Genomic DNA, 17,061 nt, shown 5'->3' with positions numbered 1-17,061 from the left:
CGGAAGAAGGGAGCGGTGCCGAGCCGATATCGGTGCCGGCGACGGCCGGTGCCGAAAGGCCTTGGTAGTATCGGCGGGGTCCGGTGCCAAGGAGGCGCTACTGCCCGCCGCTTGATCATCGCTCGGCGCCCCAGGTGGAGGGGTAAGTGAAAATCCCACACCGTTTTGTTCTCGGCTTAAAAGCCTTGCAAATGGGGCACTTAGCTGTCAAGTGTGATTCCCTGAGGCACTTGAAACAGGAGTCGTGTGGATCTCCCTTCGGCCGCGGCTTCTGGCACGCCGGCCCATTCGAAAAACCGGTGAGCCCCGCATGGGCTCCGGGACCGGGTTCATGGAAGGGGCTACTTCCCGAACCCCGCTAACTAAACTAACCATGTTAGCAAAGAAACGTATAACTATACAAATATATAAATAAAAGGGTTATAACTGCGTAACTATATACGAGAAATACGAGTAGCTAGGGAAGTGGAGGTCAGCTAAGCCGCGCTCCACTGTTCCAACGACCGACACGGGCGGTAAGAAGGAACTGAGGAGCGGGTGGGCCGGCAGAGGTATATATCGAGCGCCATGGTGGCGCCGCTCTAGGGGGCGACCTGCCGGCCCACTGAGTTGCTAGGGTAAAAGTTTTCCGACGAATGTGCACGCGCGGCGTGTACACCTAACTGGAATGGATATGAGCAATCACTCGAAGAAGAACCGCCTGTTCTACTTAATACTCACTATTCTGAATATATAAGAGACTGTAGCAGGGAGATTGGTAAGAAACCTGGTTGCGCATCTAGCCCCTTTCAGGACCCAGAGAGAACAAAGCAAAACTCAAAAACACAAACAAAGGCTTCCCTCCCCCGAGATTTGAAAGTATCTTGTTTCCTGATTGGTCCTCTGGTCAGATGTTTTTGGTTCCCTGTTTATTAACCCTTTACAGGTAAAAGAGACATTAACCCTTAACTATCTGTTTATGTTACTCTAAGTGGCTTGGGAGCCTAAGTCTCATTGTATAATGTGACAGATACTTTACGAGCTTCAGTCCCAGTAACTCCTAAGGGTCAGATATGAAAAGGCATTTAGGCATCTAAAGACGCAGATCAGAAGCTAGAGGAATTTTCAAAAGCACATGGGTGCTTAACTCCAATTGAAAGCAATGGATGCTAGGCACCTACATGCTTCTGAAATCAATGGGTGTGTAGACCCTAGTCACTTTTGAAAAATCTCATCAGGCAAAAATCTGCATTTTTAGGCGTCTAAGTACCCTTAACATTTTGGAGCTAAGTTCCATTTTGAAATGAGACTTAGTCACTCAGATACTTCTGAAAATTTTTACGCTAAAACCATCACTAGCACCAGCTCAGAATATGGAAAGGAAAATATGCATTTTACGGAGAGGATTCAGAGCTAAGGACCCAATCCTGCAAAAAACAATGAACACGCTTAACTTAATGCACAGCATTAATCGCACTGAAGTGATGCCCATGCATAACTCTTTGCAAAACCAGAGCCATTGAGCTCAGACATTTTATATGTATGTGAAGATTCTATAATGAATCATTATCTTTTGAAGGTACCTTTCCTATCTTTGATGTTAGCTTCTGCTATGCGTCCCATAAACACAAAAAATCTTGATTTACTGAAACAAACTGTACTGTGTTCTGCACTAGCTGACTATCACTAAAATGCCAGCTTTGGGAAGAGGAGGAGCCACCACATGCCTCAATTTCCCTCCTTTACATCACAAAGGCACCATCTGATCACGACAAACTAAATTGTTTTGTAAATCAAACCAACAGGAAAAGGCAGACAAACTATAATTCAAGAAATCATTTGGAAACAAAACCACTGATTTTCATTATGAAATTTCATTTGCATTATTCCGCACCCTTACCTGTAAAAACAATGTAACATTCTATCTAAAGCATACAAATGTTTTTAAAAGACATGTTTGTAAAGTTAAATCTACAGTGTTAGGCACAAACCTGCAACTTTTCATCCACATCATCATCACTTTCATCCAGATCTTCATGGAGTAACCGCCATTCATATTCTACATGAACATGAGAATTAAATCTTCCCGATAATGCTTGCATAAGCTAAGGAAACACAGTAGTCTGTTAGTGACAGTGCCATGTGCAGTAGTTATGAACAGTTAAAATAGAACTTCCTTGAACAGATGTAAAAATCAGTATTTTTTTTCTTTTAAAGTGCAAAGATTATGTCTTTTAAAACAAGAGTTTAGTGCTTCAGAAAGTTATTGGACAGGCAAGCTTGAAGACTGAAATCGGGTTATCCATAGAGCAAATAAACCAGATGCAGCTTGGCCTTGCCCTAATCAACAATGCTATGGAGTGAGAGGGTAACTCAGGCCTTATTTGCTTCAATTATTGGCTTCTCTGTTGAGACTCCCAAACAAATAAGTTAACTATTATGGCAGTTTTTGATATGTGGACACCTATCAAAGAGGTACCTGACTGATTTCATCAGTTCGTCTCTTATAGGCCACTGAACAGATGCTGATGGTATTTGTGTGCTGCAAATACTCACTGAATACCCACTATGAACTACTACATGTTCAGAAATAATTCTATTTATAAAAACAAAATCATATTGGAAGATGCAAAACTTACCAACTCTTCACAGTGTGTATGTTTTAAACGTTTAGCTATATCAAGCGGCGTCTCTCCAGCTTCATTGGCTACAATTCAGTGAGAAGAGAAAAGTCACACTGCTTTGTGTAATAGGTGACATGAGCACATTATTAAACGAGGTACACCTATACTTATGTAAGCATAGAATCACAGAAATATAGGGCGGGAAGGGACCTCGAGGCAGGACCAAATATACCTAGAACATCTCTGACAGATGTTTGTCTAACCTAGTCTTAAAAACCTTCAATGATGGGGACTCCACAACCTCCCTGGAAGCATATTCCAGTACTGTATTTAACCATCTTTATAATTAGAAAGATTTTCCTAGTATCTAACCTAACTCTTCCTTGATGCACATTAAGACCATTACGGCTTGTCCTATCTTCAATGAAATGGACAGCAATTGATCTCTGTCATCTTTATAATTGCACTAAACTTATTTGAAGAGTATTATCAGGTCTCCCCGTCACTCTTCTTTCCTCAAGGCTAACCATTTCCCAGTGTTTTTAACCTTTCCTCATAGGTCAGATTTTCTAAACCTTTTATTGCTCTCCTCTGAACTCGCTCCAGTTTGTCCACATCTATCTTAAAGTGTGGCACCTAGAACTAGACACAGTACTCCAGCTGAGGCCTCACCAGTGCCAAACAAGAGTACAAAAATAAGCTCCTATATCTTGCGCCTGTTAATTGATTCCAGAATGATATTAGGTTTTTTTCACAAGAAATGAACTGAACTAAGTTGAATAAATGAGCCAAACTAAGTTATTCTAAAACTGATTGTCTTCCTTCATGTTAAGTTCCCCACAGCAGCATCTAGCTGGCTGCTGCTCATTGTGATAACTTAATATAAGTTATTACTGCTCCCACAAATCCCACTATGTAGCCTGCTTACAGGCCAGTTAAACAGAGGGATTTTTAGCTATATGGTGTGGTTTCAAAAATTGTTTAAAAACACTAGTTTATGCCCTTTGTTTCAGGGAGGATACATTTTTTTTAAATTAAAAATTGGATTTTTAAATTCAAATTGGATTTTTTAATTATAGTATTTAAATTATAATAAATTTAATGTAAACTTGTTTAAAATGAAATCTGCATTTAATACAAAATATGTTAAGGCCTACATTTATTATAATGTAGTTAGAAATGTGAAACATGGTTTGATACAGGAAGTTTATGTATACAAAACTCTTAAGGTTGTTTTAATACAAATACGTTTTACATGCTTTTGTGTGTGTTTAATTAAATTCCAGTTACCATCCTAATGCAGTTTGACACAAACCATGAGCAAAAAGTCAATCCAGTAAATAAGCGATATTTCATTCACCATTATCTAACATACTAAAAAAGTACATTTAATAAGAATCTGAAGTATTAAGCTATTATGACACAGAGGCCCAGTGATAGTTCACTACTCTATGTCAGCAGCTCTCGTCAGGCCTGACATACTCACTATGCTTAACACACTCTTACAATCTGTATCTAAAAGGCGGCATGTACTACATCATTGGAAAACTAATAACTCACTGGTCATTAATATTCTTGCATGATGTATATATGGGGTGTGTTCAAAGAGTTATGGATATGTGCTAGAATTATGTTCTTGAAATGTGTTTTACAATCAGTGCATAAGCCCAGTTTGCCCTAGACAATGGAATGTGTATTTGCTTGGCTGGCCAGCCTGGTCATCAGGCAGAGAAAAGGAAGCTGCATTCACATGATAGTTTTCTTTACCTTTTAAGCTAAACCAGTGAGGGTTATCCTAAGACTGAACTCAACAGAGAATTAACATGGCTTCTGGATCTCAGAAAGATACAGGAGATGAAATCCCCAGGAGGCCTTCCTGACTTGCAGGACAAAGAAAATTCCTTTGGGAATATAAGGGACAGAGAGAGACTCCTTCTTTATCCTACATCTAAGACGACAAAGGAACCAAACATTTTGTGCTCTGTGTTGAGGTCTGGCCACTGGGTTTGGTCAGGCACGCCAGACAAAGAATGGTGAGAAAACTACATTGGGCATAGTATATATCGTGTTAAGTTAGGTTTTAGCCATTAGAATATGTATTTTTACTTTTGTTTGTTTGTAATCTGTCCAATCCTTTCTACTTGGTATCACTGAACCTATTGTCCTTCTATTAATACACTTGTTTTATTTTTACTATAATCCAATTCAGTGCTGTGTTTGAATTGAAAGAATTGTTGAAATTAAAGTAATATGCTGTACTTTTGTCTCTTTAAAGGAGCAACAAATCTTATTACTCCCCTCAGTGTTCCAGGAGAGGGCTGGACACTTCATGGCAGATGGTTTTGGGGAAATTTGGGACAGGCAGTGCGTTGTGGTCACCCTGCAATTACCAAGGCTGGTGGAGACCAGGGTGGAGCTGCTGTGTTTTAGAAGGGCTGCTGGTATTAGACCACTGAATCAAGCCTGCTAAGGACACAGACACTCAGGGAACTACATGCTTGTCAGCTGGATGCTGGTGTCTGGGCTGTGAGCCACAGCAGAGCATTTCAGGCACCCAGGATTATGGGGCAGGTGGCAACACAACCTCTCACTGGTCTGGGTTGAACCTCAAAGTGTTATTGCTAGAAATTGCTTAAATACAAATATATAGTTATAGCGTACCATCCTAGGAGGAAAAAGGTGTACCAAAATTAGAGTAAAGACTCTATTTTGTTGCAAAACAACATGTTTTAACGATTATATCAACCAGTGAGACTGCATCTTCCTTTAGATAATGGAAACCGAAATGGAAAAGTTGATTAAAATCGCTGATCTAACTCAAGGCTTTCCACTTGATGATTTAAATCACTAATTTTAATCAATCCACCCTACTTTGTTTAAACTTGATTTTTTAAAAAAATCAATATTTTAATCATTTCTAAAAGAATTGAGATATTATACAGTGGAACACGTTATACAATAGAAGGGGAAAATGCAGATGCATTGCTAATCTTCACTTATCATTGCTACACTTTTCTCAGAGACCATTTGCAAGAGTAGCAAATATTGAAATGGAGTACACATTATCCTTTTACCTATTTCAATAGAAGCTTTCCCTCTCAGCAGCAGTTTGAGGCACTCAACGTTGTCAGTCAAACAGCAGTAATGCAAAGCTGTGCTACCCTTATATGTTTGCTTGTCAAGGTTGCCGCTGTTGGGGAAAAAAGTTGTTTCAAATTAATTTCCTAGCCACATGCTAATAAAGTTATCTTCCCACAAACACTTGAGCAACTAGATTTTCAAAAGACAGAATTAAAGTTTAGGAATCAAATTCGCTCCCACTGTAACTCTATGTGAAGTACTATTTCATATAGCTCAAACAGTTGCATTTTAATAATTAATTATACACTTACCTATTCTGCATTAAAAAGTCAACTATGTGAAGTGAAGTTCGATCAACTGATCTAACTGCAAGGTGAAGTGCTGTTTCGTCTTGCTCCTAAATTTAAAAAAAAAAAAAGTGTTTCTTTTGACTATCAGCTCAAAGAATCTTTAGGGAAAACATCTCACATTACACATTGCACAAATTTTACACTGTAACAGTGCAACTCCTGAATATTGATTTCTGCCTGCCTCACAAAAAACATAAATTTAAAATAAATAAATAAATAAAATAAATAAAAATCACATTTTCCCTACAAGTCTGAATGTAATACTCTTCTCCAGACCTTTAGAGTTTAGAATATGTCAGAAAATATTGGGCTTGATTCTCCTTCCACACTAGTTTTACACTGATGGAACTTCATAAGCATCAACAGAATTACTCTTTGTTTATGCTGGGATCAGTGAGTTGGAAATCTGGACCACTGTCTCCAACTCCTGGTCTTGCTTATGAGTGTTCTTTTCTACAGCAAACTTTACAAGCACTCCATAGTACAGAGAATCTTTTTTCTTACATGTCTGGCTGACGCGTCTTGCTCACATGCTCAGTGTTAAACTGCCTGCCAAATTTGGGGCCAGGAAGGAATTTTCCCAAAGGTCACACTGGCAAGGACCTTGGGAGGTTTTTTGCCTTCCTAGACAGCCTGGATCATTTGCTAGGATCATCTTGGCACACCCCACCAAATCAATTCTCTGCCATTGCAAGAACCTCGGGCATTAGTGGCATCTTGGTCTCTCCTGTTCTCAGGCCGTGGCACATAACAGTTTAGTCTCCTGAAGACTGAAATGCTTTAGTCCAACTGAGCTTAATAAAAAGAGTTATCTGAGTGATATTTAATGCCCTGCAATATACAGAGCATCGGACTAGATGATCTAATGTTACATTCTGACATTCAAATTAAATCTATTAAAAGAATCTAAAATCAAGTGAAAATGGCAAAAGGCAGCATTTACCACTTCTGGCCTTTATACCACTGTGTATGCAATTCTTTTAACTCTATAACCAGGCTTAGTTAACACTACATCAAGCTGCCAACTCCACAAAACCTAGAAGAGTTAATGTATTTACAGGAATGCAGACCTGCTGTGGGAAAATCCAGCTGTAGTTTTAAAAGCTATGGCCCCAGTTCATCCACCCCCTCTTCGGCAAGGCACTTAAAAGTTTCATTGAAGATACTGGGACTTAAGTACGTGCATAAATGCTTTGCTGAATTGAGTCCTAAAGGGTGAATTAATTCTAGATATGGGCTTTTAGAAAGGGGGATGCTTGCAGAGTTCAATATCCAGAAAGGCTGTCCAGCTGACTGTTCAAATTTAAAACTAAATTAAAACAAAACTAAAAACACATACAAACTAAAGTCCCTCACAGCTGTATAAAACACTTGGAGAATTCTTCCTAGTAACAATAAAGGAATCTATTTTTGAGCCTGAAATCTAGTTATCCCTTTCTTATCAAACTGGAAAGCTCTGATTTATGTATAAACATATAAACAGAATTACAAATGTATTTTGAGAAAGCTTGAAGTTATCAAGCCCAAAAAGAGAGGTTTTTGTTTTGTTTTGTTTTTTGTATGTTCATGTTCTTCAGTGTGGCCTTTCAGTCAATTAGTAAGCAACATTAGCACTACAGGCTACTTTCTGAACAGTCCAATTATTAGATCTCTTCCTAAACAGATTACAAGAACAACAAATGTGGAAGACCAAATATTCCCAGATTTTCAATTCTAATAATGAATGAAACTGTACTAGCATGTCAATCAGATGAATCCAAATGTTAAATTTTCAATATCCTTACACATGCTGTGTTGAAAGATATTCTTTTGTAGAAACTTTCTCCCCTCCCCCCAAAAGACAAATAAAACTGGTTTAAACAAAACAGAAAACAGACTTGAGTTGTTTTTAAATAGTGCATTTTAAATCATTAAAATAAATTAGAGTGATTTTAATTTTGAGGTTTAATTAATTTACTCTATTCTTTTTCTATTACAAAACATCTTATAATAGCAAGGACTTATATGAGTTACTCAAAAATTATTAGTTGTCACTTTCGTTAATAAAAACATGCTGCATCTCTTATTAAAAGGCTGGATAGGAAAATTTGCCACTCTTACATGTCCATTGGCTAGTGGAATTTTTTCAGTCAGATCCACACCATCAGCATATACTTGAACCAATCCAAAAATGTCTCTTGCTTTGACTGCTTCACAGAGGCTATGCAGTTTAGCTGCATTGTCAACATGTTTCTTCCTTGCATATTTTCTCTCAATATACTTGGCAGTAATATAATCTTTTCTTGCATTCCTGAAATTGAATATAATTTACTTTTAAAACTTTTAACAGTATCTCTATAGACACACACATAAGCAGGCAAAAATATTTTAAACAATCTCTAATCTGGGGAAGGGTTGTTTCACATTAATTTTGATAGTCCCCTACTCTCACATACGTATGTATGACATGCAGTTTGTTTTATTCATCCAGTGTAAAAAACAACTATAGTAGAACCTCAAAGATATAAATACCAGACTGAGCGGTCAACTGGACCATGTGAAACCGGAAGTAACCAATCAGGCAGCAGCAAACACTCTCCCACCCACCCCCCCAACCTGCCCCCACAAGCAAATATTGTACTGTGCCTGTATTGCATTTTAAAAATAGACACATCTGGGCTGCCTGTCCCCACCTCACCCCCCCACACAGGGCAGCCCCTTACAGCTAGCTAGAGGGTGAAGACACTGGGGCTGCCAGCCCAAGGCAGCCGGAGCCAACAGAGCAGGAGACCGGGAGGGGCATGTGTTTTTACCCCCAGGAGGGGGACACACTATTTTCTCTCACACACACACACGCATGCACACACACCCCACCTGGAGGACGACAAGCTTGCAAGCTCATGCCAGCGCTGAGTAGGACACTCAGCTGCTGCTGGAGCCTGACCTGGAGTGTCAGCTGCTGGAGTCTGAACTGAGCTTTGTTCAGAGTTATGAAAATTTCAGAGTTACGGACAACCTCCATTCCTGAGGTGTCCATAACTCTGAGGTTCTACTGTATTAGAGTTATGATGAACTGAACATCCAATATCCTCAGTGATATAGAAAAACACTGAGACATTTGGCAACAATTTTGTCTCTTCTAAAACCCTGATGTGAAATTGCGCTCATGATTATACCAGATTTATGCTTGAGAGTCATCTCAAAGCTTCATATTTTGGTTTGCTGACACTAACCCTATGTAACATGCACTGAGATAGCTTGTTGTTTATACTAGTTGCTTGTGTGGGGGTACAAGAAACCTTCCTTACACCCCTGCACATACTACCCAGACCTTGGATTCAGATTCATAACAGTAAGCAGGTTCTGTATGCCCACTACTTCCCATAACCAGAACATATAGGCAGGGAATGGGTGAAGCCTTGGAGCTGTTGGTATGCACGCTGACCAATATTGTCACACTGGTTACCTGTACTTCCCTATCTGTCACTTCTTGTCTTATACTTAGATTGTAAGCTCCTTGGGGCAGGGATCATCTTTTTGTTCTATGTTTGTATAGAGCTTAGCACAATAGAGTCGGGTCATAGGGCTTCCAGGTGTTACAGTAGGGGTCGGCAACCTTTCAGAAGTGGTGTGCCGAGTCTTCATTTATTCACTCTAATTTAAGGTTTTGCATGCCGGTAATACATTTTAATGTTTTTAAAAGGTCTCTCTCCATAAGCCTATAATATATAACTAAACTATTATTGTATGTAAAGTAAAGTAAATAATGTTTTCAAAATGTTTAAGCTTCATTTAAAATTAAATTAAAATGCAGAGCCCCCCGGACTGGTGTCCAGGACCCAAGCAGTGAGTGCCACTGAAAATCAGTTCGTGTGCCGCCTTCAGCACGCGTGCCATAGGTTGCCTACCCGTGTTACAGTAATTCAAATCATAATAATTAATAGAACACATGAGTTAGAGCATGTTGTTGCTGCTATATGCCCAAATTACTTCCCCCTCTCCCCACCAGAGAAAGGTAGGAGAAGGGAGTGAATTGTACCTGTGACAGAGGCCACAAAGTGTTACACAGCTAGCTGGCTAATTGACCCAGATTCAACCTTTAGAGACATATTAAAGGATATGTAAATGGTAATTAGAGCCATTTCATGTTAGAGAGAGTAATATGTTGAAATGCAAGCCTATACTGTTAGAGAATTAGAGGTAATACTAATTGTATGTGTTTTCATATATATTCCCTGTTATATGTTAACCATGTAAACAGATGGTTCCTTTCTGTTTCTATATCTATTAAGTCAGACATAGAAAGGGAATATTAACATGTAGATGAAAAAACCGGTTACCTACCTTTTTGTAACTGTTGTTCTTCAAGATGTGTTGTTCATGTCCATTCCACATTAGAGTGTATGCGTGCCGCGTGCATGAGTGTCGGAAACTTTTCCCTTAGCGGCTCCCATCAGGGCCCCTGCCTGAGCGGCGCCACTGCACCGTGCATATATACCCCTGCTGACCCGACTCACTCCAGTTCCTTCTTGCTGGTGACTCCGACAGAAGGGTAGGAGGGCGGGTGGTGGAATGGACATGAACAACACATCTTGAAGAACAGTTACGAAAAGGTAATCATTTTTCCTTCTTCGAGTGCTTGTTCATGTCCATTCCACATTAGGTGAATCACAAGCTTAGCTTCGGAGGATGGCAGGAGTCACAGAGCAACTGACCAGAGGACTGCCCCGCCAACCACCGCATCGTCTCGGGCCTGCTGGTCGACCGTGTAGTAGGTTGCAAAGGTATGCGCTGACAACCAGGTGGCTGCTCTGCAGATCTCCTGGACCAGGACCTGTGCCAGGAAAGCCGCTGAATCTGCTTGCGCCCTGGTCGAATGGGCCATGATCGCCAGGGCTGGAACACCTGCGAGGTCATAACATGCCCGAATGCAGTCTGTAATCCAGGAGGAGATCCGCTGCGCAGATTTACGAAAGGGTTTGGTGCGCTCCAAGTAGAACACCAACGCCCAACGGACATCCAGGGAGTGCAGACTGTGGTGACTCGTGTCCGCACAGGGTTTGGGAAAAAACACCAGCAGACAAATGTCTTGGCCCAGATGGAATTGTGAGACCACATTTGGGAGGATCTTGGGGTGTGGGCAGAGCTGCTCCTTGTCTTTATGAAATACTGTATACGGTGGCTCCGAGATGAGTGCCCTCAGCTCAGATACCCTTCTGGCCAAGGTAATGGCCATCAGGTATGCCACCTTCCAGGAAAGCTGGAGGAGGAAGCAGGTGGCAAGTGGCTCGAACGGGGGCCCCATGAGCTTAGAGAGGACAAAGTTAAGATTCCATGGAGGGACTGGGGGGCGTGAGTAAGGGAACACCCTCCCCAGTCCTTTAAGGAACCGCTCCACCATTGGGTGGGAGAACTCCGAGCCCCCTGAAAACCCCGGGTGGAAGGCGGAGATGGCTGCCATACGCACTCTGATCAAGGACGGAGCCAGCTCCTGCTGCTTGAGGTGCAGTAAGTACTCTAGAATTGTAGGCACCAGAGCCTGGCATGGCTGAACCTGTTGGGGCCCACACCAGCACGAGAACCTCTTCCACTTGGCCAGGTAAGTCACTTTGGTAGAGGGCTTCCTATTACCAAGTAGAACCTGCTGCACAGGGAGGGAGCACTGGCCCTCTAAAGCATTCAGCCACAGAGCTTCCATGCCGTCAGATGCAGTGATTGCAGGTCAGGGTAGAGGAGCCGCCCTCCGTCCTGCGTGATGAGATCCCGGTGTAGGGGCAGGGTTACTGGAGCTTCCACCGACAGCTCCAGGAGTGTGGTGAACCAGTGCTGGCGGGGTGAGGCTGGGGCGATGAGGATAACCGCCCCCTGTCCCGTTCCTGCACACCTTGAGCAGGACCGTGTATACCAGAGAAAGCGGGGGATTGTGAATGCGTCTGCTATTGAGTCCGGGCTGCGGCCCTGGAATGAGAAGAATTGCGGGCACTGGGTGTTGCCCCGGCAGCAAACAGGTCTACCTGAGGAAACACCCACTTGCGGAAAAGCAAATACATGACGTCCGCTCTGAGCATCCACTCATGCATGCAGTAGGACCTGCTGAGGTGGTCCGCCAGTTTGTTCCATACCCCCAGGAGACGTGACACCTTGAGGTGAATGGCATGGGCTCTGCAAAAGTTCCAGAGGAGGAGAGCCTGGTGGCAGAGCGGTGAGGAACGGGCTCCGCCCTGCTTATGTAAAACATGGCAGTCATCTTGTCTATCAGAACTGTCACACTGTGACCACTCAAAGCAGCGTGAAAAGTCTAGCAGGCTAAACAAATTGCCCTGAGTTCCTTCACACTGATATGGAGCGACCGCTCCGCTCCCGATCACAAGCCCTGAGTCCTAAGGTCTCCTAGGTGAGCCCCGCCATCTGAGGTCTGACGCGTCTGTCACAAGTGTCAAGTCTGGTTGTTGTGCAGCAAAGGGGATGCTTTCACAAACCACGGTCTGGGACAGCCACCACCGCAGGGAGTCTAACACATCCTCCAGGGCTGTCACTACCAAGTCAAGGGGGGTCCTTGCCTGGGAGGTATACACGGGTGAGCCAAGCCTGCAGCATCTTGAGTTTCAGTCTGGCATGCTTGACCACATGTGTGCATGCTGCCATGTGGCCCAGCAGCCTCAGGCAGCAGCTGGCCGTTGTAGTGGGAAACTGGCACAGGGAGTTCACTGCTTGCTGGATGGCCAGGAATCGTGATACTTGGAGGCTCGCCTTTGCCTGTACTGCATCTAGGACTGCCCCTGTGAATTCCACTATCTGCACTGGAACGAGGGTGGACTTGGGAGTGTTGACCAGGAACCCCAGTGTGCGGAATAGTCTCAGGGCCACTTGCACATGGGACCGAACCTCCAGTCGTCGAGGTACGGGTAAACTCAAACCCTTTGCCTCAGTAAGAAGGCTGCCACCACCACCATGCATTTTGTGAACATCTGTGGGGCCGCAGCTAGGCCAAACAGGAGAACTGTGAACCGGTAATGTTCTTGGTTCACAGTGAGGCGCAGGAATCAGCGATGCGCTGAGTGGATGGTGATATGAAAGTACGCATCCTTCATGTCGAGGGCAGCGTACCAGTCCCCCGGATCCAGGGAAGAGATGATGGTGCCCAGAGAGACCATGCGGAACTGGGCCTTGACCAGGAACTTGTGGAGCCCGCGCAGGTCCAGAATGGGCCAAAGGCCTCCTTTGGCCTTGGGAATGAGGAAGCAGAGGGAGTAGAACCCTTTTCCGCTTAAGTCCTTCGGTACCAACTCTACTGACACCCGCCTCTAGGAGCTTGCAAACCTCCTTTTCCAGGCGGTGCTCATGAGAAGGGTCCCTGAAGAGGGACGGGGAAGAGAGGTGGGGGATAGGCAGGGAGGAGAACTGCAGCCTGTAACTACTTTGCACTGTGCATAACATCCAGTGGTCTGACGTAGTACTGGACACGCACAGGAGAAGCGGGACAGGCGATCCAGGAAGCAAGGGGATGGATCCGGCAATTGTCCGGTATGCTGTCCTTGACAGCACCTTCAAAAGCCTGGTTTAGGGCCGGGCTGAGACATATGCTGGCCTTGGCTCTGGCCTGGCCTATTGGAGCTATTGTTATCATCATTACGCCACCTGCTGTTATCCCCATTTCGCCTGTGGTAGGGCTCCTGCCTAGGACGAGGTTAGTAGCGATGCTGAGGAGGCAGCTGGGGATTGAAAGGCTTTCTTTTGGTCACCGGGGTGTGCATATCCAGCGACTTCAGAGTGGCCCCCGAGTCCTTGAGGCTATGCAGCTTTGCGTCCATCTGGTCCAAAAGAGCCCGGACCCTTCAAAGGGGAGGTCCTGGAATGAGTTCTGTACCTCAGGCGACAGACCTGACTCCTGCAGCCATGCTGAGTGTCGCATGACCATGCCAGACGCGACTGTCCTGGCCGCCGCGTCCGCCAAATCCAAGGTGGCCTGGAGAGAGGTCTTCACTACAGCCTTGCCTTCGTCCACCAGCGCCGTAAACTACTGTTGGGAACCCTGTGGGAGGCTGTCTTTAAACTTCCCCACTGCTGCTCAGGAGCTGAAGTTATGCCTATTGAGGATGGTCTGTTGGGTAGCAACCCTCAACTGGAGGCCCCCTGAGGAATACACCTTCCTGCCAAACAGGTCCAGGCGCATCACTTCCTTTGCCTTAGGGGCTGGGGCCTGCTGCCCATGGCGCTCTTTCTCCTTTACTGCCGAGACTACCAGGAAATATGGGCTTGGGTGGCAAACCAAGAAGTTGTACCCCTTTGACAGGGCGAAGTACTTCAATTCCACACCTTTGGCTGTTGGAGCGCTGGAGGCCAGGGTCTGCCATATAGTCTTATAGTTCGAGTGTATGGTCTTAATAAGCAGAAGTGTTATTCTGGATGGACCCTCTGGGCTCAGGATGTCCACCATGGGGTCCTCCTGCTCAACCATCTTCTTGGCCTGCAACCCCAAGTTATGAGCAACCTTACGCAGAAGCTCTTGGTGGACTCTGTGGTCTATTGGAGGAGGTCCTGATACCGCTGTGCCTGCCACTGCTTCATCCGGGGATGTCGAGATCAGCAGCTGCTCCACTTCCTCCTGCTAATCCCCTTGGTACCCCTCCCCCGAAGGAGGGGCATCCAGCTCAGGCCTGGACAGCTGACCCTGGGCAGCACCGGACTCAATGCCGGTTCCTCCAGTTTCTCGCTTGGCGATGGCGCAGATAGTCTGGATGCCGTGGCTTCCCACACAGAGGAGCGTCAGTGTGGGGACCGGGACTGGTGCACCGAGTAGCTGGCCCTGGAGGGAGATCCTGGCCGCTGGTGGTAGGCCCAGGGGGTCCAGAAGAGCCAGTGTCCCAGTGGACCCCACTGGGGTTGCCACCCATCCTGGTGATCTCTGCCGTCCAGTGCCCAGCGCGGGTAACTGTATCGGCCCAAGTCGGCACCAGACTGATGACGCCGAGCACAAAGGCCACAGCAATGCATTCAACCTGTGCTGGCGGGATATCGCCGAGCAGCTTCTCGCCAATCAGGACCGGTATCGCTGCTCACAGGACCTGGACCAATGTCGGTGCTCCCAAGATCTGGACTGGTGACTTCTGGATGCCTTTGGCGATGGTCAGCTCACCTTCTCTTGGTGCCAGTCTCTGGAGGGTGCCAGTCTCTGGAGGGTGCCAGAGAGCCTCGGGTTCCTTGCACTAACCCCGTGCACTGACTCGTCTCCGGTACCAAGGCTTCCCTCTGTGTCAGGGGTAACTGAGAGTCCGCAGACTCGACACTCACTGGGACCAACGGCAGGAGTGATGCTGAGATAGTGACCTTGAATGGCACACCATTGCCGGCTTTCCCCTTGGGTGCTGCAGACTTCTTCCTGATTGGGAGGGGGTTCACTGACAACCTGATGAGGTCCTTCGCTGCCTCAAAGGTGCCAGGCATAGAGGGCTGATCCATTACTCCCTCGAGCCAGTTGTCCTCACTGAGTTCACTTAGGACTGGATTCAGAGGGACTTGTGGCACTGGTGCCTCCAGTGCCGGCACAATGTCCATCCCACTCTTTCCGGTGCCTGGGCCCTTAGATGGTGCTGGTCTCCTTTGTGGGGAATGTCCACACCCTTCTTTTGGCTTGGCCTTGGGCCGCACTGGGGAGGATGAGCAGTGCCAGGGCCTACTTTTCTCTGGGGCCAACGGCTTGCGGTGCTTGCCCGGCACCGGGTCTCTTGACAACTCCGGGGCACTCCGCACCAAGGAGGCTGCAGCGCTGCCTCCATCAAGAACTACTTCAAGCAAAAATCTCTCTCTTTCTTTGTTCTAGGCTTAAAAACCTTGCTAATCTTACACCTCTCTGTTTAGCGTGCTTTCCCCAGGCAACGTAGACAGGAGCCGAGGGGGTCACTAACCAGCATAGGCTTGCGGCACGTGGCACAAGCCTTAAGCCTGTGGACCTGCACCCCGACCCCTCCCGCCCCCACAGCCCGGGGCAGGTGCTGGAAGCCTCCAAGCACCTAATCTATTAAGTGTCCACACAACAGAATGCTAATGAACAGACAGCAGCTAAGTACTCTAAAGCTAAGGGATTGCTTCTTGTAGGAGAGCAAGAGGTTGTTCCAACACCACCACGGACAGTAAGAAGGAACTAGAGGGGGTCAGGCCAGCGGGGGTATATATGCCTGGCGCAGTGGCACCACTCAGGTGGGGGCCCCGCCAGCCCAGCGGGTACCACTAAGGGAAAAGTTTCCAACACTCGTGCATGCGGCACGCATACACCCTAATGTGGAATGGACGTGAACAAGCACTCGAAGAACTTGCATGTACTAATGTCATTGTCTATATTTCTCTCTGAAGTTTGTAGTAACCTGTCTATAAATTGCTTAATTGACAATTATCTTATGCTGATGAATGCAACTAGTTACCTGTGTATACATAGGAAATAGGTAATTCTACTTCAAAGACACTATTCTTCACCCAAGGAACTCTTGCTATCAAGAGACTATCAGAGCTTGCCAGAAAACTATAAAAAACTCTTGGGACCTAATCCTTTCATGTCAGATCTGCTTAAGCTTTATCAGGGGAAGTTTAAGCCAAAAGACTGAGCTCTTCAGTTCCATTCTGAATCACCCTGATAGTCCATAGGTACAGTCCAATGTCCACTAATTCTGAAAGAACTCTTTGCAATTCTAAAGCTCACCATCTCTACTATGAAAATGACCTAAGAACGCCATTCATGTCGGCATGCAAAATGATCTTTTAACCAATACTCACTCTCATTTTTTAAATAAATTTTAGTTTAGTTGATAAGAATTTGGCAGGATCTGAAATATTCATTAACCTGGAGGGTAATGTGTCTGATCCTTTGGGACTGATATAACTATTTGTATAATGACCAGGATTTCAGTAATCCTCATCATATTTGACTTGGCTATCTGTGAGGAAGCCCAAGGCTGGGTTCCTTTAAGGGAACTGTGCTTTTGGCTTCCGGGTAACCAGTAAGGTATTGTGGAAGCTGTTTTGTTGCTGGCTTGGTGAATCTAAAGTATTAGAAA

At 45.1% G+C, this 17,061-nt stretch overlaps 1 protein-coding gene across 2 annotated transcripts in view; it reads right to left on the bottom strand.

Moving 5' to 3' along the window:
- Positions 1-17,061, bottom strand: part of ASAP2 (ArfGAP with SH3 domain, ankyrin repeat and PH domain 2) — a 191,293-nt gene that overhangs the window by 50,788 nt on the left and 123,444 nt on the right. For both annotated transcript variants that reach the window (XM_050950703.1, XM_050950705.1), the window contains exons 17-21: positions 8,135-8,324; positions 5,996-6,081; positions 5,678-5,793; positions 2,619-2,686; positions 1,971-2,084 (exon numbers count right to left, since the gene is read on the bottom strand). In XM_050950703.1, coding sequence (XP_050806660.1) covers positions 1,971-2,084; positions 2,619-2,686; positions 5,678-5,793; positions 5,996-6,081; positions 8,135-8,324 — 574 coding nt within the window. The remainder of the gene's footprint in view (positions 1-1,970; positions 2,085-2,618; positions 2,687-5,677; positions 5,794-5,995; positions 6,082-8,134; positions 8,325-17,061) is intronic.

This window comes from Gopherus flavomarginatus, chromosome 4 (assembly GCF_025201925.1).
Source record: "Gopherus flavomarginatus isolate rGopFla2 chromosome 4, rGopFla2.mat.asm, whole genome shotgun sequence".
NCBI lineage: Eukaryota > Metazoa > Chordata > Testudines > Testudinidae > Gopherus > Gopherus flavomarginatus.
Note: the sequence above shows the minus strand (reverse complement) of the source record. Positions and strands in the feature narration are given on the sequence as shown.